The sequence below is a fragment of the Temnothorax curvispinosus genome, unplaced genomic scaffold, assembly GCF_003070985.1.
Source record: "Temnothorax curvispinosus isolate PA1 unplaced genomic scaffold, ASM307098v1 QBEX01001883.1, whole genome shotgun sequence".
Classification (NCBI taxonomy): domain Eukaryota; kingdom Metazoa; phylum Arthropoda; class Insecta; order Hymenoptera; family Formicidae; genus Temnothorax; species Temnothorax curvispinosus.
Window position 1 is genome coordinate 78566 of NW_020211663.1, and position 26773 is coordinate 105338.

Sequence of the window (26773 nt, forward strand, 5' to 3'; positions counted from 1 at the left end):
ACTTCAGAAATCTTATTTGCGGTGCTCGCTTATCAAAGTATGTGGATTCCCTTTTCACACACGAGATACTTCCGCATACGTACATTGTTATAGAACTACTTGAATACAGTTTACATTGGTTTCGAAAAATCAAATCTTCCGATTGGAGAAACCCGCCCGCATCGCAAATTTCGTTCTTTTTTGTACACTTCGCGCAATTGATGTTTTTAGCTACGCCGGCATCCGTTCGCACGGTTTACACTTCATCAATCTCGGTGGTATATATATTGAGCCTGTGGTATATATCCGCCTGGCATCTCGGTCCCCGCTACTCGCGCACGCGGATGCGGGATTCGATCCAAGATTCGCGGCGGCGGCGGCGTGTTTCGCATACGTGACTTCTTCCATCCTGTTAGGCATCAGCAGACATGCGGGAACAAGTTGAAATCCGAAACCGGGAAACTTCGGATATGGCTTTCATATGTTGGGATTTTGCGCGATACGTTTCCATATTCGTAAAAATGTGTCATGTATGAAGCTCCGAGTGCAGGCTTCTACCATTTTAGACGAATATTTTGATAAATGTAACATCGTGCAGCAACGTCGAGGATGTCTGATGGAGCATGTTTCCTTCTTTGAAAATAAACAACTAATTCTGTAAAATTACGTAAATATATATTCTAACTTTCGACGTCGCATCAGAATCGCTAAGAATCGAGTTTTTTCTATTTCGCTTTATTCCTTTGTTATTTTTCTTTCGACTCTTTATAAGCAAGTATTTTTTAAATCTCTCGAAGCGTTGGAAAAAACATCACGAATTTTGTATGTCAGAAATAAACAAACTCAGGCAAACGATTTTGCAATTTACGTCCCCAAGGGATTTTTTGAAATAACATCCGTTTATTGTCGTAAAACAGGCTTTTGAGACTCTGCTGTCCACAATCCGCGATATCCGGTGGTAAAAAATGTGATTTATATTTTTCTAAATTGCGAAACGTTGTAATAATAGCTACTTTATTTCACATATCTGCGTAGCACGATTAGCGGCAGAGTTTTGGATATATTTTTTAATGTATTTTAAATGTATGTTCTATTGGGTTAATACGATTTTGTTCGAAAAATTATTTATGGAAACATAAATTGTGAGAGTAGAGTACGCACGAATTTTCTCGTCATAATCCAAAAGTAGTTGGGATTACTGTCGGCTCTTAATGCGACATATGACGCGTCGAACACATACAATCGGCTTACACAATGGCAGTTTTATCACGTTGAAATATAATATAAAAATTTATATCGAATATGAGTAAAAAGTAACGAAAGAAATGAGGGAAGCATCAATTTATAGCACACTTTGATTCATTTTTAATTTTTTAATTGATTGTATATCGCCAAATTAAAATCTATATGTAATATATGTAAGATGAAAATTAGGAATTGTCAAATAATCGTAAATCTAATAAATTTGCAATAATTTATACCGCTTAATATCGCGATTTCGCTTTTGCAAGAAGATTTAACACTGTCGGCAGCAATCAAGCCGTTAGCTTACTTATAAAGTTCTTGTGGGGCGGAGCGGATGCAGTTCAGCGTTTACGAAGAAGTCTGTAATACCGAAGAACAAAAGGAGGTTAAATGAGGATAGGATCACCCCGAGAGTAGCACCATTGAGGTTCTTATGGAAACTGCAGTGCCATTTGAGCGGGGTGGAGAAAATCGTTTCTTGGATAAGGATGTGGACACGAGATAAATAAAGGAGGTCACGGAAAAGGGGAAGAGAGCTCGATTGAGGAAAGAAATACAAATATATAACAGAAGACATTCTGATTGTAAAATTGTTTCATCTTCAGATAAAAGTACTATACGTTGATTGTAGGACGAGCGACAGTAATTTTCTCTAAATTGCATTTGCGGTGAAGTGTAGCTCTCCTCGTTTCCGAATAAGAGACGCGCACAAAATAAGCTAGATATAGGTATAACTTAAATATATATAAATATAAAATTAAACTGAAAATTAATTAGGTTAATCAAATGCTATACTCTAACGTTTTTACAAAAGAATTTCATTTCTTGTTAAGTACACGTTATTAGAAACGATAATTATTTTTTTATTAATTTAATTACGCTAACTTTTTCGTGGCATACTTTCTGTTCTGGTCTTTATAGATTGTATTGTAATGGCATGTTACAATGATCGAAAAAAATTTTCGTGCACTGAATTCAATTCTAATTTAGCAGAAGTGTGTAACATTTCATGTTACTCAGAACGTTGCTATTTAGGGACATTATTCGTGAGTTATTGATGTTGCGTGCGAGATTCGCGTTACATGCTGTTATCTGCCGAGCATGTAAATTACATTGAAGTACTATTACATATGTAGGTATATCGCGTCTGAATTGAACAGAACAAAATAAGGTATTATATTCCATTGCCATTTGCTAAATGTGGAAAGCTATGGCAATAAATGTAAATCTTTTTTTTTCGCTAATAGATTCGTATCGGAAATAATTTCGTGATGCTTTTTTGTTATTTAAGGATTGCAGTTATCTTCGTTTCTACGTTCGAACGTGAAATTCTTTCTCTTCTTGTAATTACAATTTATTGAAGTTTTTGCCTGTTATTTAAAAGTTTACTATTATTTCCTACTGAATCGAATTAAAAATGAAGGGAAGTTTCACTTTTTGCTGAAGGGAAGTTTCGATAGACTTCATTTGTATATCTCTTTTATTATCACGCTTTGATTTATTTAAAACAAGAGTTAAAATCGATATGATTTCGTTGAATTCTATAGAATAGACGGAAGGTTAACTTTACGCTTGTAGTCACGGTGATTAAATTGTCACAAAATAAATACCAAGAATAAACTTTGTGTTTGTGCAACAACGTAATTTGAGATAAAACAGAATTACGCTAGTTTCATTTCTCGGTTGAATGGCGCGCGTTACATTATTTCAATTAAGCGCCTTTGGTAGAAACTTAATTCAACATTTGATGTGTTTAGCGCGTGCATGCGCATCTCGTGCACTGAATTACACGCATGTGGAAACGTCACGCGTTAAAGCTGCAGTATACCCGGCGCTACGAGCGCGACTATTTCAAAGCTGCTAATCCGCCGCTGTCGCGCTGCTGGACGCCGACAGTGCAGTGCAGCGAAACTGAACTGTAAATCGTTGCATTCTCGTATCCCGTGCGCGCGGGAGAGCTGTTATCAAGCGCGTGGATGTTATCTGCAGGGTCAAAAGGAGGGTGAGAATATCGCGTGGCCGAATCGGGGTAGAGCCGCGCATTCGTTCCCAGTTCGTAGTGCTAATTACGCATCTGTCTTCCGGCACTTTATCAGCCGCATATCATGACGCCTATTTCATCGTGGTGTGTGGCATTTTGATCACAATTCCGTTGACGTTTGCTCGCTCGGAAGACTGATTTCGACACCTCGGCCCCGCCCGTGTTTCACGCCGCGCGATTTATTCGCGATATCGCCGATCAATCGGCGAAACGATCTCTCTCCGCGCGCGCCATAAGAATCAATCCGTTGGAAACGCGTATCTGGCAATCGTCCTCGTTTAGAATATCGTCCGATCATCGCGCACGACTCGCTGTACTGTCCTCGTTTTAGGTTTTAGAGGACACGCAATTAACTCAATCCCTCTCCAGTAATACCAGCGTTCTAGGATACTAATACCTACTCTCTGCTCAACTCTAATCTCTTTAATTGCTTCTTGTTGTTATGTCGAAGCACGCGGCAAATCGTATATGCCAGATGATAAATGTAATGCACGTGATTGCAATTCTATTGCGAAATGCAACTGCAAAATGAGAACGTGAATGTTATAGTATAACCCGAAAACTAGGTTATACGCGTTATGTATATCCGCCTGAATCCGCCGCTGTTACGAGGAATCGAAGAATTTGGAGTTCCATTCTAAGGATACAACTTAAAGAATACAGTCTTTTAAGATGTACTTTATTCTCCAATTCTTACAAAAGCTCAGCTACGTTTCGTTTATAATTTCTTCTTTGCCTCGACGAGTGCTTTCCCTTCGCAGTTTTCTTGATTGTTTTAGCTCTGCTTCTCTCGCAGCGTTTAATGGCGGTGTAAGGAATGTTACAACATTAAGAAAATCGTTATTGGAATCACGAAGTTTGAAAGAAACTACAATTTTATTCTCATATTCCATTATAAAAGTTATAACATTTTATTAATAATATAATATATCAAAAAGTAAGTGTTTGTTCCGCTAATAATATTTAATCAAAAAGAATATATTTATATCGACAGAGCAATTGGCAAAATATACAAAAAAACTTCGTTTCAACCCAGGATTCGGGTCCTTATCAAGTGATCTGATGATCTCAGTTTTTTTTGTATATTTTGCCAATTGCTGTCGATATAAATATATTCTTTTTGGTTAATATAATATATATCATATAAATTATATATATGTGTGTATGTATTTAGCTAAAATATGATTTTTCAATTTTATAAACATTTAAAAAAGTAAGATTGTTAGAATATCTTGTCATTGTTCGCAGAAATTAGTGCGGTGTTAAAGAATTATGCTGCAAAACTAAACAATTTTGTATATACATAAAAATAAATAATTAGATTCTAATTAATTTTTCTTAGTATACGCAAGAAAGGAAAGCGTGCTATTAAACTAAGCTACTTAAAAGATAATTGTCATAGTCGTGGGACGGTCGTAGTCGCCGTAAAACCTTACGCGTAAAATGCAAAACGTATACCATTTCTTGCAAGCGCCATCTCCTTGAATCGATCCGTGTCTCTCGCTCGGCCGGCACCGCCCTACAAATTAGACTTTCGAGAAGAGTAATAAGTACGCTTGCATGTCACGTACTTGCGTTCGGCGAAGATTTGCTTTTCGTGCCCACGTGGGATTTGCACCAAAGTCGATATCCTCCCTTAAGCGTCTTCGTAGCGGTCCTTCGTGGCTTTCGATAAACTTCCATTTCACGGGCACGCTTCTGACTTTTAGACTTTCGCAACTTTTCATATATTTGCGATTAGTACGTCTATGAAGCGGTTATGTACAAAATATCTAAATATTTTTTATAATCAAACTTTAATGCATGATACATTTTGTGAGTTAATTACACACGCGAAGAGTAACTTTCATATATTACTTACAATTAGTCTTGCGTTTGTCAAAAGTTTTATGACTGTATATGTATAACGCAATTAATTATACAGTTATGTAATGGCCGGAACATTTTTGTGAAATCAACATGGAATTTTATTAAGAATAATTGCTTAATAGAATCCGTTTAATAAGATTTTTCTAAGAAGATTAGTCCTGTGGCAGCGTTGATGTCACTTTATAATAATTTCCGACCGGGAAGACACGAATTGATTCGTGAGCCAATAAAGCCTTGCGGTAGATAAATCCTTGGACTAACCGGGGAGCCAGGAACTTTTATTTATTACGCATCCTCCACACACACACACACATACATACGTAAAACAAAAGATTTATCCCCGGCGATTCGAATGTACGAGCCATCTATAAAATGTCGGACACGCTCGCATAAAATTCACGCCGTCTACAGATCGAGCCGGTACGGAATGGAGCAATGTCTCCCGTACTCGTATGTCACTAACGAAATGTTAGAATTATGGTTCGCGTAACAATGCAACGAGATAACGTCGATGCGCGCCGATATACCATGGATGGCACGTTTTGATCGAGACGATCAGTATACATTCCATTAGGCTAACGCAAGCTTTTCCGATGGACGTGGGCCGCGGTCTAATATTGATCCTTTTGAAAAGAGCGGACCTCAGCAAAGAGAGTAAAAATATTTTCCATTAAAATGTCGCGCAGAAAGATTCTCGCTAGCTAGATTTAATTAAACAAACACCATTTTTGCGATATTTTTCAGCTAACTTGAAAGCGCGGGGTGAATTTATCTGTAAGTAAATTATTACAAAACGGCAGGAATTTGTTAGTTTTATTGTCTTCGTAAAAAGTATGAGAAACTGACGTGGCGATAAAAACTTGGGAGCATTTGTCTTATGCAATCCGTCGCAAAACAAAGAAAATTGTGTCGACGGCGAGAAACTAGATATATCACTCAGCTAGATACGGAAAATGCACGAAAAGATTTTTAACTGCCAGGTTACCAGGGGTGACGTTTTTAGAATCGCACCGGCGAAGGTTGCGCCGTAGTACTTGCGGCGAAAGAAGATTACGTGAGGGGAATATAGCGCGAAATCCTTGAAAATTGCCGCTGCGGCTTACGCACGACGCAAAAGCTTTAAATTTAATAGCGTTTCGCGTTCTGTTAAGTTCTATTTCGGTGGTGAAAGTAAGAGGGAAAGAAATATCGACAAGTCACATTTCGATTTCTTACTTCTCGTGAGTCTTTCGGAGATATTTAATCGTTTATCGAACACCGCGGTGGAGATTAGAAAGTATATTTTTCATTCGGGGAACAAGAGTTAATGGGGAAATTTGTCTTTTTTTTCAATTGAATCAGCTATAGGTCGTGATTCTGATTCTAATTTACGTAGTTTTTTACCGCGAATTAAGTGCCAGAGCGTAGTTCACTTCATGTTCCGTCGGTGGCGAACCGTATAGCAGCCTCCAATGCCGGATATTTTACAAATGGCACTGGCCGAGTAAATGCGGGTATCGCCTTCTCTTTTTGCGTGCGCGCACCAACCACCGACGTTAAACGAAATCTCAGTAATTGGCTCGACCGCATTTCGAAAACGTCGAGCGACAACGAAAGATACATCTTCCGCCATAAATAAAACCCGCTTACCGCGAGTCCCGCTGAGGCCAGCTATCTCTTCCCTTTCTCGAAATGCGAATTTCCGTCCCAATATCGCTAATTCAAAACGCTCGCACGGTGCATTTGGACATTTCGACAAGACGTTTATTATGCTCTTGGATCGCTGCTCTTGAATTTTTGAATTCCTTGCGTTTCCACAGAATTATTTTCTGCAGCCGGGTTTTCCCACCTTACCGAGTTCAGTTAAAATATATGATTACATACATTTTTCATTTTTTTTACACACTACTAATTATGGATTAAATATCCACCTCTTTTGAACGTAAATTCCAATTCTAAATGATAAAAATTTCATATTAATTAAACGTTGATATAAACAAGAATAAATATGCAAACGTAACTTGATAATAATTAAGTAATTAATTTATAATTAGATCGATAGTTTCATTGGATTTCATATGTAAAATACTGTTGTGCAAATGTATTCTTAATTTGAGCGACTTGTTACTACTAAATTATAAAGATAAAATAACAAATAATGAACGATGGATTAACGAACATATAAGCAAAAATTGCAAGATATGTGATAAATGAGTAAAATGCATGAATGCATGCAGAAAATGTCAGTATTTTATTGCTAATATTACGTCGTATGTGACTAATTATTTTTAACATTTTCATAATAATGTTTCTGAAATCAACATTTTATATCAGAAACTCGGTGTTTGTTATGGCAATGGATTGTTATTCAAGAAAAATGTAATGAGCAATTATATCGTATAACGTGGCGGGAATGCAAACCGATGAAATGTATCCGGAATACTGGGAGTTTCATTTCACGTATCTATCATAAAAGTATTTCGCAAAGGACTGTTTTAGAGTTGTCGTACAGACGCTCGAGATAAATTTTGAACCTAATGCTGATAAACGAACGCGTGTATGCAATCATAGATGTACGTTGTAAAATACAGCGAAAATGAAAATACATAAAATGCATGGTTATGACAGGGGTGTACGGGACGGGAGATCATTCTCAGCATTTTTGTAGAGATATCACCGAAGCGTACTATATTTCCTGACTCGTCGTTTGACGTTGAGCTACAGCTGAAGAGCGATGTAATCAACGATACGCCGTAAAACCTGGCAAAAACGAAAGCCCGATGAAACGTATCGGAAAACCGAAGTTTTATTTTGCATAGATATCAAAAGGGATAGGTGCGCACGATAGGGAGATGATTCTCAGCATTCTGTCGCGCGAATGTTACGGCGAACGCTTCGGCGATCTCGACGCTTGGGGTTGCGTCACGTGAAAAAAAAAGAAGGGGAGGAAAAAAAGAAAAAAGAGCGACCGCGTTTACGCGCTGACAACGACGCCGACGCCCGAAGGATATCCCGTTGGTGCGGGAATTATGGCTCGCATGCTGAAAGAGGGTTGACAAAAAGATTACGTGGTTGTCGACGCGACCGACGTGGCGAAAGTGCTGACCGAGTTGTTGGCCGGCGTTGGATCGATAACGCGTCGCGAATCGCGTCAAAACTTTCCAACCGATCCGATCGGGCTCGTCCAACGATCCGCGCCATCGCGATGGGCGAAAGGCATTCGCGGATCAAAACGGATTATATCCCGGTGTCGAATGGAGGAGACATGTCCCACCCGTTCGCAGTAATTTGCGCCAGCACCCAGTGACCACCCTTTACCCCCGATCTAGCCATCACTTTCGCGACCGTTTTCGCGAGTTCGCGAGTACCGCGATGTGTTTTAGTAGCGTGTTGACGGTCGGCGAATTAGCGGCGAGGTAAATAACATCGTGACGATCTATCTCGCGTAGCGGAATTCCATGTATGGTTGCTTTATCCGCAACGTCAATGGACTTCGGTGAGAAATTGGCATAATCTGCTCCGTAGTGACGCAAATAAATTGCTTCGTTATCCTTCCAATCAGAAACGAATTTGTTGAACAGAGCTTTTGAAAACTGAAACTGCTCTCGTCAAATTTATCGTTATTTATACATTATTATTGATAATAATTTACGAATCTCGCTTATCACTCATCAATAGTAATTCGATTCGAGAACTGATCGTTATTTTAAAACAATTGCCTTTTTTCGGCATGTACTGCATATACTCTTTTATTTGGATATATTTTACTTTTGTTTGTCTTTAATGGAATTAATACCAATTTCTTTCCAGTTCTAATAGCGACAGGGATTGCTGGCTGCATATACATATATATACAATATATATGTAACGTATATACCCGTAACTTGATGAAAACGCAAACGCGATTCCTAAGAGCGGTTGCTCTTACCCATTGCATCGCGTATTTTACCAAGCGCGGTGGCACTGTTCTATCGAAACAAAACCGAAATAGGAATACCCGCGAGTGCGAATAGGACAGAATTTTGCTCACAGTCGCGAACACTCAGTCGCACCCGCACGAAGCTTGTAAATGAGATTAAGACGAATGGCACCTTAGTTTACCGCCGTGACGCCGTCTCGGAATGCTTGGTACGTTGCTTTCATTTTGCCGAAATTACACCGAATGTAGTGCAGATTGTGCTACGACAAAGGGGTGATTAGCTATAAGAACACCGCGCGGTGTATCGCGATCGCAGTTTCGATTTTCCGCGGCACGGATGGTGCGCGGATTAGCTATCGTTGCGAGAGTCTAAAATTATGACGTCGGCAGGCACGTGTGTAGCACACAGCGCAACATCTTGTAACTTATCTTCTTGTGCAGTATATATAAAATATATCGATGATACAGCCGCCTGTAGAAGACTGATTTATTACGAGTCTAGTCGAAACTGCTCCCAAGATGAAATACTACCACTCGCAACCCACGCTCGCGTTTCGGTTTTCTTTATTTGTAAGAGAAAGAAAACTGTTCTTCTCGTTTGCAATTCGATAATTCGTAGATTCAGTTATTTCGGTTTTCCTTACATACGATATTTCGAATTCAGGTATCCAAGTTGGAAGTGCTCTCTTTTTAAATGTCTCAAAGCTATATGACATTCGTGATGAACGGTACATGTAAATATATTCACATATTTCTTCTGTAAAATACGGTTGAGCGTTTTCCCTGCACGAATCATTTTATAAGATCGCAAAACAGCGGCTTGGTGGTTTATAAAAAAGATATATGTAGGCGCGTTCTTTGCATATTTACGACGAGGGAAAGTCAACGTTCCGCCGTTGCGAGGAAGGAGGAAGCAAGTAAAAAATGCGATTTGAACGTTTTTATACGCGACAAGGAAGCTTATATGTTGGCCGATAGTGAATAAGCTGTAAAATATCGAACGCCTCGAATTGTAAAAAAAATGCGGCGTTTGCATGCAGAGTTGTACTTCGCGCGCAACTCTTGTATACATCCATATTGATCGGATCAACGGTACGATCGTCGAACGAAGTGGTTTCTACTTGACACGATGTACTTCACGAGCCTCGATAAAGAGACAAGAGGCCTCCCAAACCGAAATCCCTTTCGATCGCGTTTCAGACGAGCCGTTCGCACAGATTCGAGGGTTTGCTTTTCGAGAGCTCCACTTAGCAGCGCGAAGAGATGGGATTGATTCGCAATCGTTCGAATTGCCAGCCAGAAAGTCAAAACCGTTTGAAGAATTTCCTCGACAGCTGGACCCTTTCTTCCAGTGCCAGTGATTGAATCGGCTTCTTACCGCCTGCGCTTTACTTCACTGTTCTTACGTTCATTCGTCGCACATATATTTCCCGAACGGAAGTTCTAGATTTCGAGCGATAATTTTGAGATTCGTGATCGATTACATTCTGGAACACGCTAGGAGAGTATATTTTACAAAATATACTTTTAAAATATTTTACATTTTAGAAAAAAGGATCATACCTACGTTTATTATCATGCCGTTAATATCATGAAAAATAAATATTCCGTATATTTCGTTAAATTATTTTAAATTTTAAATGGGTTCTGATTTAAAAGTTTTATCTTTTATTAAACATATAATTTAATTATCTAATGAAGGATATAATCAAGCGATTTTTTCAGTTTTTTATTTTAATCAATTAACTAAATCTAAATGTGACCGAAGAAAAATGTACGATAAAACATCTTATGTGCGAACTGTGGATATAATAGTAAAAAATGTAAATAGTGAATAAATGGTTATGCGTTATGTTTTTTGTTTTAAAAAATAATTTCTACAAGCTAATTTTTCATAATATTTTGCTCAATTATTTTACAGTTTTAAGCTACAAACGGAATTATATTTCTGTCGTAGAAAATGCAATTTTCTTTGTTATTTTTACTTTATTCTTCTTCGCATACATACGTTAATCAATAATACTGTTAATCAGCAGCAAAATTATTTTATTGAAAAAATACTAAAAATAAAACAGGGTTTATTTTTTGATTTTTTACATTATTCATAGTCTCAATATAACAAACCGTTATGAATTTCATTGAATTACAAATAAAACGATGTAGCGTCGATTTTCAGCATCAATTTGTAGTATTTTTAGCAATATTTTTCAAATTTTTTTACCGCATCCAGAATACGAGCGATACAAAACATTATACGAATTTGATTGAAAATAAAAATTCAGAAAAATGTGCAAATATATTGATCTTAAAATCAATTCGAAATATACATTTGTTCTTTGCGTAACAACGCGTGTAGTTGTTCATACTCATTATTATCGTTATTTTTTTATTTATCTTTTATCATAAAGATATCCATGGCACATAGCCACGCTATGCTCTGTAACAACATTTAACAACGCGATTAAGCGATGCCGAGATTTCTGGGGATACAAGCTGTCCGTATTATCGCCGCAGATCAATCTACTCCTGCGGCACGGAGAAGATTACATTTCGCGATAGCATCTGGTTAACGGCATAATTCGTGGATTCCACTTCGCGTCTTCCAAGACAAAGGTTAATAGCGTCTAACTCCTTTGACCGCAGGTATCTAATCTGACGTTGTACATGCCATCGCAGTCGCACGCATTGCGGTTAATAGATCTCCAGGATCTTCCTTGTTGGTTCACCGACAGCATAGGGATGTATTAAGGGGCAGAATTAGTTCCCACCGATTTCTCGCAAGCAAACATCCAAGCAATTTCTGTTCATTAGGCTCATATCGGTCTCAAGAAATTTTCCTATCGCCTATTCATCCCTCGCGTACCCGAGAAAATTCAAGTAAACATGATTTTACGCTAAATTAAATTAACCATCTTAAAATACTAATTAAATTTTTGTGTAGGAAAAGATATTGGCTAATTATTCGTAAATAAAACTCTTTGCATTGTTTTACTTATCACAATCGTCGAGATGAATTTGAATAGCCCGAGGAACGTCAGTTATTATTCTTGACCGTTATGATAACAGCTTTTATTCCGTTATGAAAATCTGCATATAATTAGCATACTAGTTAAGAATAATATTGTGAATGTAATTATAATATAATAATTCGTAGCGTATTGCTTAATAATGCATTCTGGCGATTTATTTTACTTTATCGAGTGTTATCAAGCGTACATTCCATATTTCATAATTTACTTACAAATTTACTTATACATGCACTTATACATGCAGTGTGGTACACGCAGTAGTGGACAGAAAAGTAAATAAATGCTATTTAGATATTAACTTAATCTGTAATCTATTTTTTCTCTTTTTACGTTTTGGTTTAATAATAGCAATTCCCTTTCTAAAAAATGTGTGTTAACTAAAGCTCCAATACTTCGAAGTCGTGGACATATATGCGTGTTCATGATAGAGGGCATGTTAAATTTCTCTTTGAGGGTGATCGATTGTCTCGAAGCTTGTATCCCGCCTTGTTTCACCATATGATTTGTGTGTCTGTAACCCCAAAAGTCGAATGACAGTGAATGTTACTTATTCAAAATGCGGTTATATTTTTTTTGTGGTGCAAATGTTGTTTTGTGTAATGATATGTATAGTAAAAAAGCTAAATGGCACGCTTACAGTGTTCTAGTATAATATAAATGCAATGAAATATCTTAATATGTATTTAATACGTATTTAATAATACATCTCGCTCAAGTAAAAAATACAAGCAAAGTTGAATTTTATATATTAGATATAAAATATAAAATAACCTCAGTTAAAAGTATTTAATTATACATTTTTAATTGTAATAGATATCCGAAATATATTTGAGAGTATTTATCGCTTTCTTTTTTAATAAAGTAACAACAGAAAGGCAGAAAATTTTTAACTACATAAACAATACGTTTTTCTTTTTCTTTTTTCTTTTCGCATACTACGTTCTTAAATTCTCTATAGCGACTGCGAAACTCAATTGTAACAATCCAAATGTGTTCGATGAGTTGCGCCGATCGATAATTACTTCTCAAAAAGTTCGATGTATCAAAACAGCTCGACTGGAATCAATCTGTCGGTTTTTGCCGAAAAATCCATCATCGTAAGTTTGTTCGAGAACGAGTGTTTTGCCACTCTTACGTTACTTTTTCGACTTCGGTTCCCTTTCCCTTCGATCCGTTATCGATATCGTCCGGTGTGTGCTTGTCGTGGAAGTACACCAGGCGGGTCAACATCGAGACAATCGACGGGATCTGCTTTTTCCCGTGGAATTTTTCACTCCCCGGCACATAGGATTGATACTCGATGGCGACACGACGGTTAACGAAGGTCATTAGGCTGAGTAGATCGCGGCTGCGCCCGTGAAGCTCCAGCTCCTCGCAGAGTGCCTGTATGAACCAGGAGCCCGAGTCCGGATTGCGCCACGAGTAAAAACCTGAAAGTCGTAACGCGCGGTTTATTCTTGGACTGCGGTGAATTGATTCGCCTCTCCCCGGCACGTAATGAGATACACTTCGCGCAGCCGGGATGTATGCGACGTTATCGATAGCGGGCTCTCGAGCTCTCGGTAAAGTGGATACACCAGCGAATGACCCATGACCCATGCGATAGTGGCAAGTTAGCGATATAGGACAGGGATAGAAATTTAAAACTCTAGAGATAATATATGTATCGAGTATACGTTGGCTGTATACACGCGTGACGCTTAACGTGTAGCTGCCTTTTCTAACGCGTTAAAATATGTTAAGTAATTTTATTTTTCTAGGCTCTACTATAGAAAAATATGAAAACCCAAGTATAACGACCTATGTATAGGTAGATAAGAGTAGGTCATGTATCTTAATAGCACCTGCTTTAAAAAGGTTTTCAGAATAAAAGTGAAACAAAATTGAAATAAATTTATTGAAACTCTCATAGAGCTGTTAAAGATAGTTCACGTCGTCGAGTTGACAGATTTGTTACGACTTTGAGATAACCCGGTTTCTAATAAAAACTTACAGCTTTCCAGGGCAATAAGTTTAAATTAATCTTAACTTTCCGCGCATATACGAGCAACCGCATACTCCTTGCTAATTGTGTTGCGCGGAACAGATATATTTTAACCTGAAATTACAAAGTTCGGTGTTACCTTAGTATAGCACTTAAACTTCTTAGGAAAGCCGCGTATATTCTACATTTAGATGGCATCGAGTCTTAGACCTCATCTAATGGGCTTGAGATTAAGCAAAGTAACGTGGGATTAGTAATAACATAGGGATAGCAACAACATTATATGAAACACGATCTTTATAAATTATTCATTTAATAATTATAAGAAAATTATTTAAAATGCTATTGGAATGTGATTATTAGGAAATTATTATGTTATATTATATTATATATTATATTTTATATTGTTATATGTTGTAACATTGTAATATATTGTGTTTTATTTATTCACAGTATTTGACTTTATAGTTATTCAAAACTCGGGTTTCTTAATGCTCAAGTCGCGACCCCAACGACAATGTAGAATCAGAAATGATGCAAACACAATTACAGACTCCGAAGTTTTAGCATAAATCGTGGTACAAGTGGAATAAAGGTTAATTGTTAGAAATAGTTTTTGACCTCCTACTTCCTTAATCTGCCCTTAAACTCGTTTGCATGGACGCTGAATAGCGTTAATGCCGGTTAGTTCAAATTTAGACCATTCCCTTTCTCCGTGTATTACTAATTGGATTGGAACGCCTGCACTTCCCTAATCTTTGAATGCGTTGTACACGTCCGGATCTTGCTGCATTATAAACTGTTTAATTATTCCGTCTCTCTTATCTCGCTATCCTATAGATCTTACACGACGAGAGCTTATCATCGACTTTGGCTCAAACACGATGCGATCAATTCACCCGGTACGTGCTTCGCAAGGATACTGAATACTGCATCAGTCCAACTACCATTTCACTACCGATTCTATGGTCAAAGACACTTTCAAGTTACAGCAGGAAAACTACCCATGCCCTCATTGATAAATCTTAATAATTGGACGGTTACGAGCAAAATGAAGCATCGCCGCGACATAGAATTCGTTGCATCTGAAAGGTTGCATTGTAGGATCGAAGCGTATTACAGGAAACACGTTGTTAGAATAGGCAAAAACTATATTTGCATCTACTTGCCATTCAAGAATATGTAAGAGAAATCGATTTCTTGATATATTCTGACAACGTGTTCTCTTATACAACGTGCGCCAGATTCCTACCGCTATTTTTGTCTAGGGATCTTACAGCTATACCAATAGAGACCGTTTTTCTGCAAAAATCCAAATATATGTTCTTAATTCTTCGTAAAATATAAATAGTTGAACATATAAAAAGCTTTTAACACAAATGATATTTTTATCTACCAGATAACGATATATCATTTAACTCCAGATAGATTTTCCGTTTAAGACACTTTAATTAAAAGCTTAATTCTAAAAAAAACGTTTTATATTAAATACTAAAAAACTGTTGAAAAAAATCCTTATCAAACTTTTCGTATCAAGCTTAGAATTGAATTTTCATCCTTAGTGTTAGTTATTAATACCGCTTAACACGACTCGAAATAATTTACAAATTTATAATTATTTGCTGTTTTGGTGGCTAGAGAGAATCGGGGGCAATATGCGTTGAGCGTTAACAATAACACGTGTGACGCGAAACATCTCAGTGCTAACCGGATGTACACGTGCTCGATGATGTATTAACCATACGTTCACTCCCATAGCGAAGTGTTAAATGCACGTTCGCTATCACCGGTATGTTAACTACGCGCTTATCTCCTACACGGCATATTAATGACGCCTTTAGCATCGAGCCAGGTGTTATCCGCGAATTCACCACCGCCCACATTATTAACAATACGTCCACTTCCTGCTGCATATGTAGACGACACGCATACACGCACATGCATTAACAAGTGAGCTTCTTCCTTGATATTAATAGCATGACCACCCGCGTGTCGCGCATCATTATACCGCGCATCTATTATTTAACGGCTAATTATTCTATACATATTATGTCTCACATAGAGAATCGACATTCTTTGAGACAGATTTGAAAAATCCGTTTATTCATTTGCAACGATTACCATCGGAATAACTCCAGATATTCTCAAATAAATCCACTATGCAATCAATGTGTATGCATGGTAATAATCATTAATTATAAAATTATTCTGAAATGTGTAAATACATTGGGATATTATTGGGAGTTTTTTCCCTGCTTTTCATTTTAATGGACTCGCGTTCAATCGCGTGGATATTAATTCGTTAATATCGATAATAACTACACGCAATCAGGCAGGTGTAAAAAAAAATGTTGCGGTTATACGAGAAGCAACGTAAACCATCATCTGCTGTGTGTGTGGGTGTATATGTGTCTTCTCTGTTTCTATTATAAACAAATCCTGTTTATCGGACTCGCTTAATACGACAGACAGGGTGTATGGTGTATTCGCAAACATCATTCCGTAGAGAGAATATACTCGCATTACATAAATTCTGTTTACCCTTCTTAATCGATAGACGTGCAAAGTAGATGTGAGCAAGGTTGCGAGCAACCGAGTAAATTTTGCGGTGTATTTCCACAAATAAGCTGCTCATGGCATGGCGGTGCAAAATCCGATTTTAAAGCAGATGATGTTAATGCATAAGTAACAGCTTTTTATAGTAATTTTATTAAATTTAGTAGGAAGATAAGCGTATCTTCTCTAAATTATATTTCAGCGTATACCACATTCACCGCATATACGTAGTACCATTTTTGGAAGAGAAGGTTTCATTCAAGTTTCACGCGAGAAATTTAACTGTAACTTGATTCACACCACGTGCAAATGTAATTTCAATTGCAATTTATTTTCATAAATGAGATGCGAACGCTTTGGTACCAAAACGTGCTAATTTCGGCGGGCGCAATTTGTGATTATCTGAGCTATCTCGCTGACAATCGACAGGTATTTTTCATTAATCCAATCCCGCAGGATTGACATCGCGTGGTATGCTTTGCCACTGCGCGAAATTCTCGTCCAGCAACCTGCCAACGCATTTGTTGGTTTGCCGAGTTTCGGTATGTCCTTTTTTTTCTAGTTTTCCTCGTTTTTCGCGAATTGTCGCGCTGCAGCTCGCACTCGCAATAAATCACCGAAACTGTGATCGTAACAAAGTTCGCGCCATTCGATTCCGAATTTAGGCGAATCTCAGTCGAGAGTTTGCAATATTTCTTTCGGAATCTTCTGTGATATTTCCACGCATATTGTCAGTGCGTTTGCGTTAGATTTGCAAAGTTTAAGTTATCGCGCAGTTCCTTCCGGAATTGCACTTAGGGCATTATCTCAGAACTTCGTCGTACTAGAAGCGAAGATATAAAGGAAAGCTTCTCTTAACGTAATATAAAGAAATTCTTTGAATAAAAAAAAATGAGGGATTGAAAACCAGGACTGTCAACGTGAAAGAAAAATATCTTACAACAATGTACAACTTGACAATATAGAATGTACAAAACAAGATACAACTTCCTATTAAAATATTTCTGTGAAATATTATGTATCAAAGTATGCAAATTATCTTATTAGTTAATTAGTATAATTAGAGTTTCTACGTTTTATAACTTTAATTTATTGGATTGTGATACTTCTTGTAATTTATATACACGATTAAACGCAATTTTGTATATTTATGTAACACCAATCGTTAATATCGTGTAAATAATTACACTTGCATATCGGGATAATTACGTCGGTCGTATATAATATTGTATAAGTGTATATTTGAACAATAAAATTCATAATTATAAAATTATTTAAGCATGTAATAATTGTGGATTTATTACTTATTTTTAAAATCTTTCTGGAATTATAATTATAAATTTTATGATCGAGAGAAATGCCGTTGTATTTAATTCGCTGTCGTAATTACTCTGATTTGTCGTAATTAATGCTCTGTCAATTATCTTCTTTATATCATAATTCTTTCTCTCTTTTGTTAATAATTTACAAGTGCATTTACAAGAAAAGAGAACGAAATCAATTTTCGATTGTTTTCTGTCCGCTCAGATTATGCTTTGTTTAAAACGTATTTATACTGTTTATAGGAACAGTTGATAAACATATTTTCAAGTATACGCTTTACAATATTATACAGTCGTATTAATTTGTTGATATGTAAAGTTTTAAAAGAATGATTTCCATTTGGAGTTTCAAAGTAATGCGTTGCACAACACGTATCTCTTATTTGATTCGAGAATTGGCTAAGAGACTTAAAACAGACAATCCGACTTTTATCCGCCGGCTAATGGGCACGCGAGAAAAATATAAAATTGAAAGAAAGAACAATGCTTCTACATCGATCTGCGAACGGGGATGAAAGAGGAGCGAAAAAATGTATCACAACGTGAATCTTGGCCACGAATGGCCCGGATGGTTTCAAAATAATCGTTTGGACAAGCTTGGACGATATCCAACTTTGAATCACTGAACGTCCTGGTTTCCACAAAAATGCCGACATTTATTTCGTATCAATATTTCAGAAATTATACGATTATTTTCATTTCAATGCACTTTCGTTTCCTGTAACGGTATAATAATGAATCAATACATCGCTGTACATACGTGCGATGTTTTTAAATGTCTTTTTCCTCGTTTTTTACGTCGAGAAACACACTCGCGGTAAATACGCTTGCCAATTCATGGATTCATTGTGGGTGTATACTCTCTACATCTTTTACACTATTCATATGTCACAGCTGGTTTCGCGGAGGCGATCGCTGAGAAATTATATCGTTTCATGTATTCCAAGAATTTATTTTTCATGAATTCACTTATATTTTGTCTGTGATTTATAGAATGCTTCACATCTTTCGATAAAAATTGCCGAGAAACTAAGAAGAAAAATCATTACTTCACTCGATTACATTTTACTACGTGTAATGTACTATAATTCCAAACTTTATTCAACAGAATTAATTTACAGTTATATAAATTTTTTAATTTAAACAATGAAGGTATACAATTAGTCACAAAGTCATCGAAATCTTTGGAGCGGCTTGTGACGTTCAGCAAAATTTTCGTGAAGGAAATTTCGCAAGGGACAATCGGGAGAAACGGGGGATGTTAGACGTTCGAATGTATTGTACATTGCTATCGTATGATATATCGAGCTATTGTAATCGTATTTAGGTTGAATGCTAGATTCAGTTCGATTCGAGACAGTATTACGAGCGCGCGTGTATCGATTTATCAGTTGACTGATTGACGTTCTCGCTAGACACCATGTTGTTGTTCCTCATTGGTGTGCGTGCACCACTGTCAACACAAATTCTCGCACTCCATTAGTAACAGCAAGTCAAATGTTTGCACGCAAGCGGAAACCGCGCGAAAATGTACGTGTTGTATTATGTGGGTATTGTCGTCGTCGATGCTCGCTCAAAGCATTCGCTTTTAGAGGCCTTTTTAGCGAGTGATTTTCAATCGTGTTAAACACAAAGGTGCGTGCTGCAAATGCAGCTCTGAAAACGGTCGTAACTATTGAGATTCTACTGACAAGGGAACGGTCGAAACTGTCCCGATTTTGATTGGGCTCTGAATATATTGTAGAGCATAAAAAAATATTAAATCCATATTTTTTAGCTGCTTATCTCAACGTTTAGGGGCTGAAACAAAATAACGGATTTTTTCATTTTTAGCGAATATCCTGAAAATATGAGGTACTTATATGAAAAAATGTTTTATATAAAAGTTTTATGTTTTATACATGAGTTTTATATATTTTATATTCTTTATAACGGTGTTTGGGAGGTTGCCGTTGTTGTATACGGTGTGGGGTTAGACATCTTTCCCCCCTAAATACCATTCGCGACTGTCATGGAGACTTGATGTCAGCTCTTTCTGACGAAGAATTATAGGCTCTTGAAAATTTGTACCTGGAGATTCCTGTAGTAGGAGGAAGTTGTCATGTCGAATTACGAGAAATTGTAAATACAGCGAGGCAATCAAACACACAATGATCGGTATAATAATTGGAAATTTCAAAGAACAGCTGGCTCATATCGGAGGCATTGAGTTGCAAATAATATTGGTTTACATTCATTAACCGAGTTTCGGTTGGCATGGAAGCAGAAGAGCGTTAGGAGGCAAGGTGTAATCGAGGAATTGGCGCAGATTACCTATACATCACGCGGGCGTACCGTTCGCGATGCCTGCATTATTCAGAATAAGCAGCTTATGACGCTATAGAATTTCGAACGTGTGCCAGAAGAAGAAGCTTAATTCGCATTCGCCATATCCGTTTATTGTTTAGTAATCGAGTATATATCTCGTTAATACTTGATATCTTTCGCTCGGCGGAGTACGAAAACTGGCACGGAAATGCATTTCAATGAAATTATCGTCGGGAATTTGAGCGTCGCCAGGCGCTTCAGGAAGGCATTCGCGACGAACACAAAGAGCAGTAAGAAATATAAATGAGGATGCGGAGGAATGATACGTAATAAATGTGCAATAGGTATCTCGGTATAACGCGTCAAATTTAAAGATTCTTTTGATGGACGAACTAGATTCCTCGACAACAGAAATTTGATAGAAAGATATATCTCCTAATTTCTCATATTTCACTTAACATCGTTGAACATTTAAGTATAAATTTTGATGTTACAAATATAACGGTCAAATCTTAAATTGGGTACCTACTTTCTAACAAATAAGCTTCATTGATTTTCGAAGCAGGAAAGATTGGGAAAATATTACATGTTCTCTTCGGTGGCTTCCATGTTTAACTTGATAGATTGTACAATTTCGTTTTGCGTAGTGTTCGACGAGTGTGATTTATCGAGTATCTTTGCAAATGCTCCCAAATATGTCTATGTTACACGTACTAATGATGGTTAGCTAAAGGCTTGAAATTTGAGTAAACATCCTCATTAGCGAGTACTGTGCACGAGGCCATTCATTATTTGCATAGCTTCAGTCAAGCGGTGAGCATCATTATTTTTTCAACCGCTCTCTATTATCCAGATTATACAGGTCTATGTATTATTCACATTTTCAACATCGCAACATATATAATAACGCATAACGTATAAAAATAAAAAATAATCAGAGATCTTCTTACATTGATCGATTTGTTATTAATATTAAATAATAAAAACCTTAGTTAATTTTTTACTAGCAAAGAAAAGAGGGTCAAATTTATAGAAACTATCTCTTTTTATGATTTCACATTGCAAACATAAAAAATTATTTTGAATATGCATCATTTGTATTAATACATATTATTATGTCTATTTTTTATTATTTTGAGAGAAGTTCTAGTTTATCTCCGCCACTCTGTTATATCTATATGCCACTCTAGTATAGTTCATTCAACTTGCATCGCTTACAAATGACGATAATAATCTCATTCACGTAATTATAATTCCTTGTCGTCAAAGTTTCAAACGAATATCAGGTAAATGCTTACACCAGAAAATTGAATGGAAAAGCATGTCGGGAAATATATAGTCCACGACTGGATTATCCGCGCGCGACAGTCCTATAACTCTTCGTCACACTGAAACGCCGCTTTCGTTCAGATTCCCTGCATTATCTTGGGACGGGCTGTATCGAAATGGAGCTTACGCGTGCATTTATACGCGATAGCAGCTACTCGATGTAACTGTTTGTACGTATAAAGTGATTCAGAATTATCGTATGCTCTCCCCTTCTAATTTCTAGATTTATATAAATAAATGAAACAAAATCGATGCTGTTCAAAGAAAATTGTGAGACGAAGATATGATGCGTGTACAGAAAGGGTAATAGGGTATCTAGAATACTTTTCGTAAACATGAAAAAGAATTGGACTATATAATCTTTTGCTTATTTATCGTATGTAATGAGTGGAAGCAAATGTATATCACCGTAATTATAAGTCGCTTCTACCTTGAATAAAGTGAATTACATTTTTCTTAATAATCTATATAATGATTAAGCATTGATTAAGCATTTTGCGTTCAATTTATTGAAAGTAACTTTCTAAGTCCTAAATTTTTTCTTATAAATTCTGTTTATAAGAAAATATTACTGTGTATAATCCAATTTTTTTAACGCGTACTTCTAATTTTTAAATATTTATTATTGTTCAACGAAATAATACCAGCATTTACTAATAAAAACTTTTGGTTCGGTAACTTCTTTGTAGGTATTCACAAATTAGAATTAGGTGGATAAAAGTTCTGTAGCCTTCTGTACTTACGCATATGCCTGCATGTATACATACCGTCATAAGTAGAGTACGCGACCATGATATCTGCATAGGCGGGTATAGTGTACGTAGTTCTCTTACTATCTGTCTCATGCATGACTTTCACCCCTTTGTCCAGTTGCATCCCGCGGCATGCCTGCGGAAAAGAAAAATGCGCGCGTGAGCGACGACACTAGATTTTCCCGGCACGTAAAAGATGCATGGGATCCGCGACGGTGCAAGATTTCCTCCATGCAAAAGCGTTCCGCGAATTGTTTAACATGCTTCAATATGGCGTCGTAATCCGATTTGCGAAATTATTAAAACATTCACGAAACGAGAGACGTGCAATATCTACATGTATGGGCCTCAATCGGCGAACATACAATTCCGATTTTCAGTTACGTTACTGAAAATTCTTCAAAGTGTTACTTATACATATATGTATAAAACTGAATAACCTATATTTATATCTTTCGCGCGTTCCAGATTCTCGTTGTGTTTAACACGGGAAAATCAATATGCAACAGGAGTCGTTATCGGCTGTTTAATTAAATAAACATGAAACTACATAAACATGAAAAAGAGTTGCAATACAGATATTATAAAATATTCAGTCCTTCGGGGGCAATATTCAATCCGTAATCGTAATATCAACAAAAATATCGGAACATAATAAACTGTTAGATTATTAATTTCAATATCTCCCGTTTCGACTTTTGAATCGTACGCACATTAATCTCAACCGCATGTACTAAAACAATTAATTAATCCTTATTTCGACAATCTGTTCTTCTAACGCAGACAAGCAAATGTTATTTATGGAGTGCTGCGTTTTTTAAAAATATTTTTGCTTAACATGTAACATTTAAATTATTAAATTAATTTTTAATAACAGACTTATTTAATTATTTCAGATTTAAATAACCGATACACGTATTTTTGTGTTATTTAAATAGTAATTTACACTGTATTAATGTCAATGACTTGAGAGAAATTGATAAGCTACAGCTTCTGTATTCAGCAAATCTCGTTTCCTCTGATGAAAATTGTACAGTTACGGTAAAAACGGCGCAACGACCGTTTGATATATTAAAGAGCTAAATATTTAATGGCCAACAGCCAAGTGCTGCAATTGCTTTTCTTTGGAACGATAAACTGGTAATAGAACGACAGAACGTACGAGACAATTACACGCAGATCTATTGATGTTTACAGCGTCGTTAACGAAAGACGAGCGACTCGAACCGAAGCGCAGCAAGAAATATCGAGGCTACTTACTTGAGGCTGCCGTGGCTGCACACAGCTTTCAAGTGTACAGAAAATGGCGCGTTAGTTTCGATAGATAACGCAGCCAGAATTTGTGCGTCCATACAATTTACATCGCTTGCAATTTACAATAATCTCATCTGTATATAATTCCTGTATTATAACTCTCCATCACTCATCTCTATCACGTTAAAATTTTATATGGGTATCGGGCGAATCATTAACTCGCAATTGATTATAGCCGCGTTTATATATAGAAACAAATTGGTTAGATATATGTTTATACGCTGAGAGAGGATCCGACACTCATCCAGATTTGCTCTCGAAATAATCGATTCGACCGATTTTGGCGTGAGTCTAAGATAATTGAGTCTTGCAAATTATTGCCCATTTTAGGCTTTCGAATGCACGCGTGCGCATTTGAGACCCGAGACCAAATTATTAATCATTTCGATCGTTACGAGCGCTAACTTCATCGCCCTCATTTATTCCCGTCGCGCTTTATCTTTGGGATCATCGATCCTCTAACTCTATTTGGGACGGAAGCAGTAATTTCGAAAGATATCCGGTAAGTTGGTCTTCCGGTCTTTTTTCTTTTGTGACAAAGTAAATCACAATCATTGTCGGAATAGTTGTTCTTGATGGATCGTCCCCGAACTATCTCCGCAATTTTTTCGCGACTGATATACCAATCGGCGATTTTATATGACCGAAAGCTACTTACAAGTAGTTTTTATGAAGATATGCAAGAATTAATTTTCGCTTTTCTCTGATATTTGATAAAATATTTCCTTTTTTTTTCCACGATATTGGAAATTAGATTTTCCTATATACAGGGTTACCATCTTTTCTTTATAACAGAAATCGAGATTTTTAATTAGAAAGAAGGGAGTAAGTTTAACAAATAGAAACATTTACAAGTATTCATAGTATCTGTGTTTTATCTTTTCATTAGTATGGCTTTTTATTCTAATATTTATCCATTTTAATGACATGTAGAAAAATACTCGCTCCACAAATGCGTTAGATGATGAAATGTTCAAAGCGCTAGATATACCTAACAATTGATAAATCACATAGCTTCTTTTCCTTTACATTTTTAAAGATATTTACCTACTTTTGATCAATACTGATATCTTCAGCAGAAATATTTAGTAATATCGGTTTTCGGAACATTATAGTTCCTGTTTACATGGGGAAAACAAAGTCACAAAATGACTGTCAAAATAATTTAACATGCTTTCTAAAAATTGGGTCATTCAGCGTCCCGGCTGTCATCCTGTCGGGACGCGGGACAAATATTGAAAAATCGGGACGAGTGGCAACCCTGCCTGTATGTAATATAATAATTTATTAACTTCAGCTACAACCAGGAAGTGAACTTGGTTTACAAAAAAATTCTTAAATGCCACTCATACCATACACTACTAAATTTATCATTCACACATAATGTATTGTACAGCCTAATCAACTACTCTACTTTCTAACCTTCTAATTCTCACTTTTTTTTTTACTAATTTTTTCTTATAAACCTTCACCAATATCTTTGTTTTGGTGGTGTCCAACTCATCACTCCATAATCTTACTATAATCTTTCCACACAATTTTTACCTAGTTTAATAAACCAATCCCTAGTCCATCTATATTCCTTAACATAATGGTTTAAGTCATCCCTCCTTGAAGAAAATTGAGATAAACATTGCAGGACATAGGCGATAGTGTAAGAGCTCTGATAAGCTCTGCTTGTATGTATAATTCTAATGTCACATAATTGTACACGTTACCTCAGATAAATGTGACTGTATAGCTCATATCTCACAATGAAATTATATCGCCTATATCTTTTTTTCTGTCACTTGAATATGTATACGCGCGTACAAATGTCACGCGTGAATATAAAAGCGATAATAACATGCGTAGAAGAACGCGTGTGTTTCCACCATTTAAAATATTCGAGCATTCGGCCGACTAAACATTTGCACATCGAGCGGGCGCGGAAAGCGAGCATGACGGAAATGCTCGCGGATAAAATAATGGAAAGGAGAAAAAAATGGAAAAGAGGGGAAAAAAACAAATGTATAGAATATTGCGCGACACGAATAGCTCTCTCTCCGCTCGGCAGTTTTTAATTCGGCCGGTGGCCGAAATGCCCGAAACGATGCACGCCGCTCGCATTACTTTGGGAATTATGCAAATAACAGTTTTTGCCACCGTTCTCTTTCTCCGGCGAGGATGGACGGGGAGTAATCTTAATTACTGCAGCATTTCTAGCGCGCGAACAGTTTCCATTACATCGCAGAATGCACATATTTCATTGGCTGCGCCCGCTAAAAACCCGACGGTGCACTAATGTGCGCGAGCCCGCAAATCCCTCGGAGATCGTCGTGAGGCAGATAAATGGGGAGTGTCTCTAAATGGAAAACGATCTCGGTAGGATTATGCCCGGAGAAAGAATTAGATCTAGCGCGGCATTGTTGCCGGAATTACACCTGGACGCGGCTGCGTCAACCTGATGCATTTTTGAAACGCGGATGATCGTTGCAATTATACGCCATCCCCCGTTGCGACACGAGGGTCCTATTTACAGTTGACTCCCTCTTTCCGTGACTCTCGCGGAATGGCCATCCATTCTGGTATCATCAGTTTCGACGTCGTCTATTCTCATCCGTTAGAACACAATTACAGAAAAATCAGAAGAAAACTTTGCCATTACAGTCTTAATGAAAAATACGCGGGTAATGGATATCGATAATGGGTATTATAACCTGTTTCTTAGAAGAATTAGAAACGGTGAAACGCAAGTTAAAATTGTTAAACTATCTCTTCCGTCTTTGAATAGCGAGTCAATCAAAATCAAAAGTTATCAAATATTTGATTGTATTTGATAAACTCTTAACGTAATAGCAAGGGCGATATCCATGTCGGTTATCCTGATTGAAAAAGCGAAAAAAATGATTTTACAAAAATTGACATACAGAGTAATTGAGAACTATCGTTATTTGTTTTACTTTTATGTTGTCTATTCCAAATCAAATTTAAATTTATATATACGAGTAAAACAAATAGCGATAGTTCTTGGCCACTCTGTGTATGTCAAATTTGTAAAATAATGTAATGATTTTTTTCGTTTTTCCGATCAGGATAACCGACATGGATATCGCTCTTGCTATTACGTTACGTTATACGAGCGCACGGAATATACAATCGCATTTAA

At 36.8% G+C, this 26773-nt stretch overlaps 2 protein-coding genes across 4 annotated transcripts in view; one reads left to right on the forward strand and one right to left on the reverse strand.

Moving 5' to 3' along the window:
• The window catches only part of LOC112468692 (alkaline phosphatase-like), a 173143-nt gene that overhangs the window by 70777 nt on the left and 75593 nt on the right, over window positions 1-26773 (forward strand). The window lies entirely within an intron of this gene.
• LOC112468694 (caspase-1-like) overlaps window positions 12838-26773 on the reverse strand; it is a 45144-nt gene continuing 31208 nt past the window's right edge. For all 3 annotated transcript variants that reach the window (XM_025037981.1, XM_025037979.1, XM_025037980.1), the window contains exons 4-5: window positions 22327-22447; window positions 12838-13491 (exon numbers count right to left, since the gene is read on the reverse strand). In XM_025037981.1, coding sequence (XP_024893749.1) covers window positions 13193-13491; window positions 22327-22447 — 420 coding nt within the window. In that variant the 3' untranslated portion in view covers window positions 12838-13192. The remainder of the gene's footprint in view (window positions 13492-22326; window positions 22448-26773) is intronic.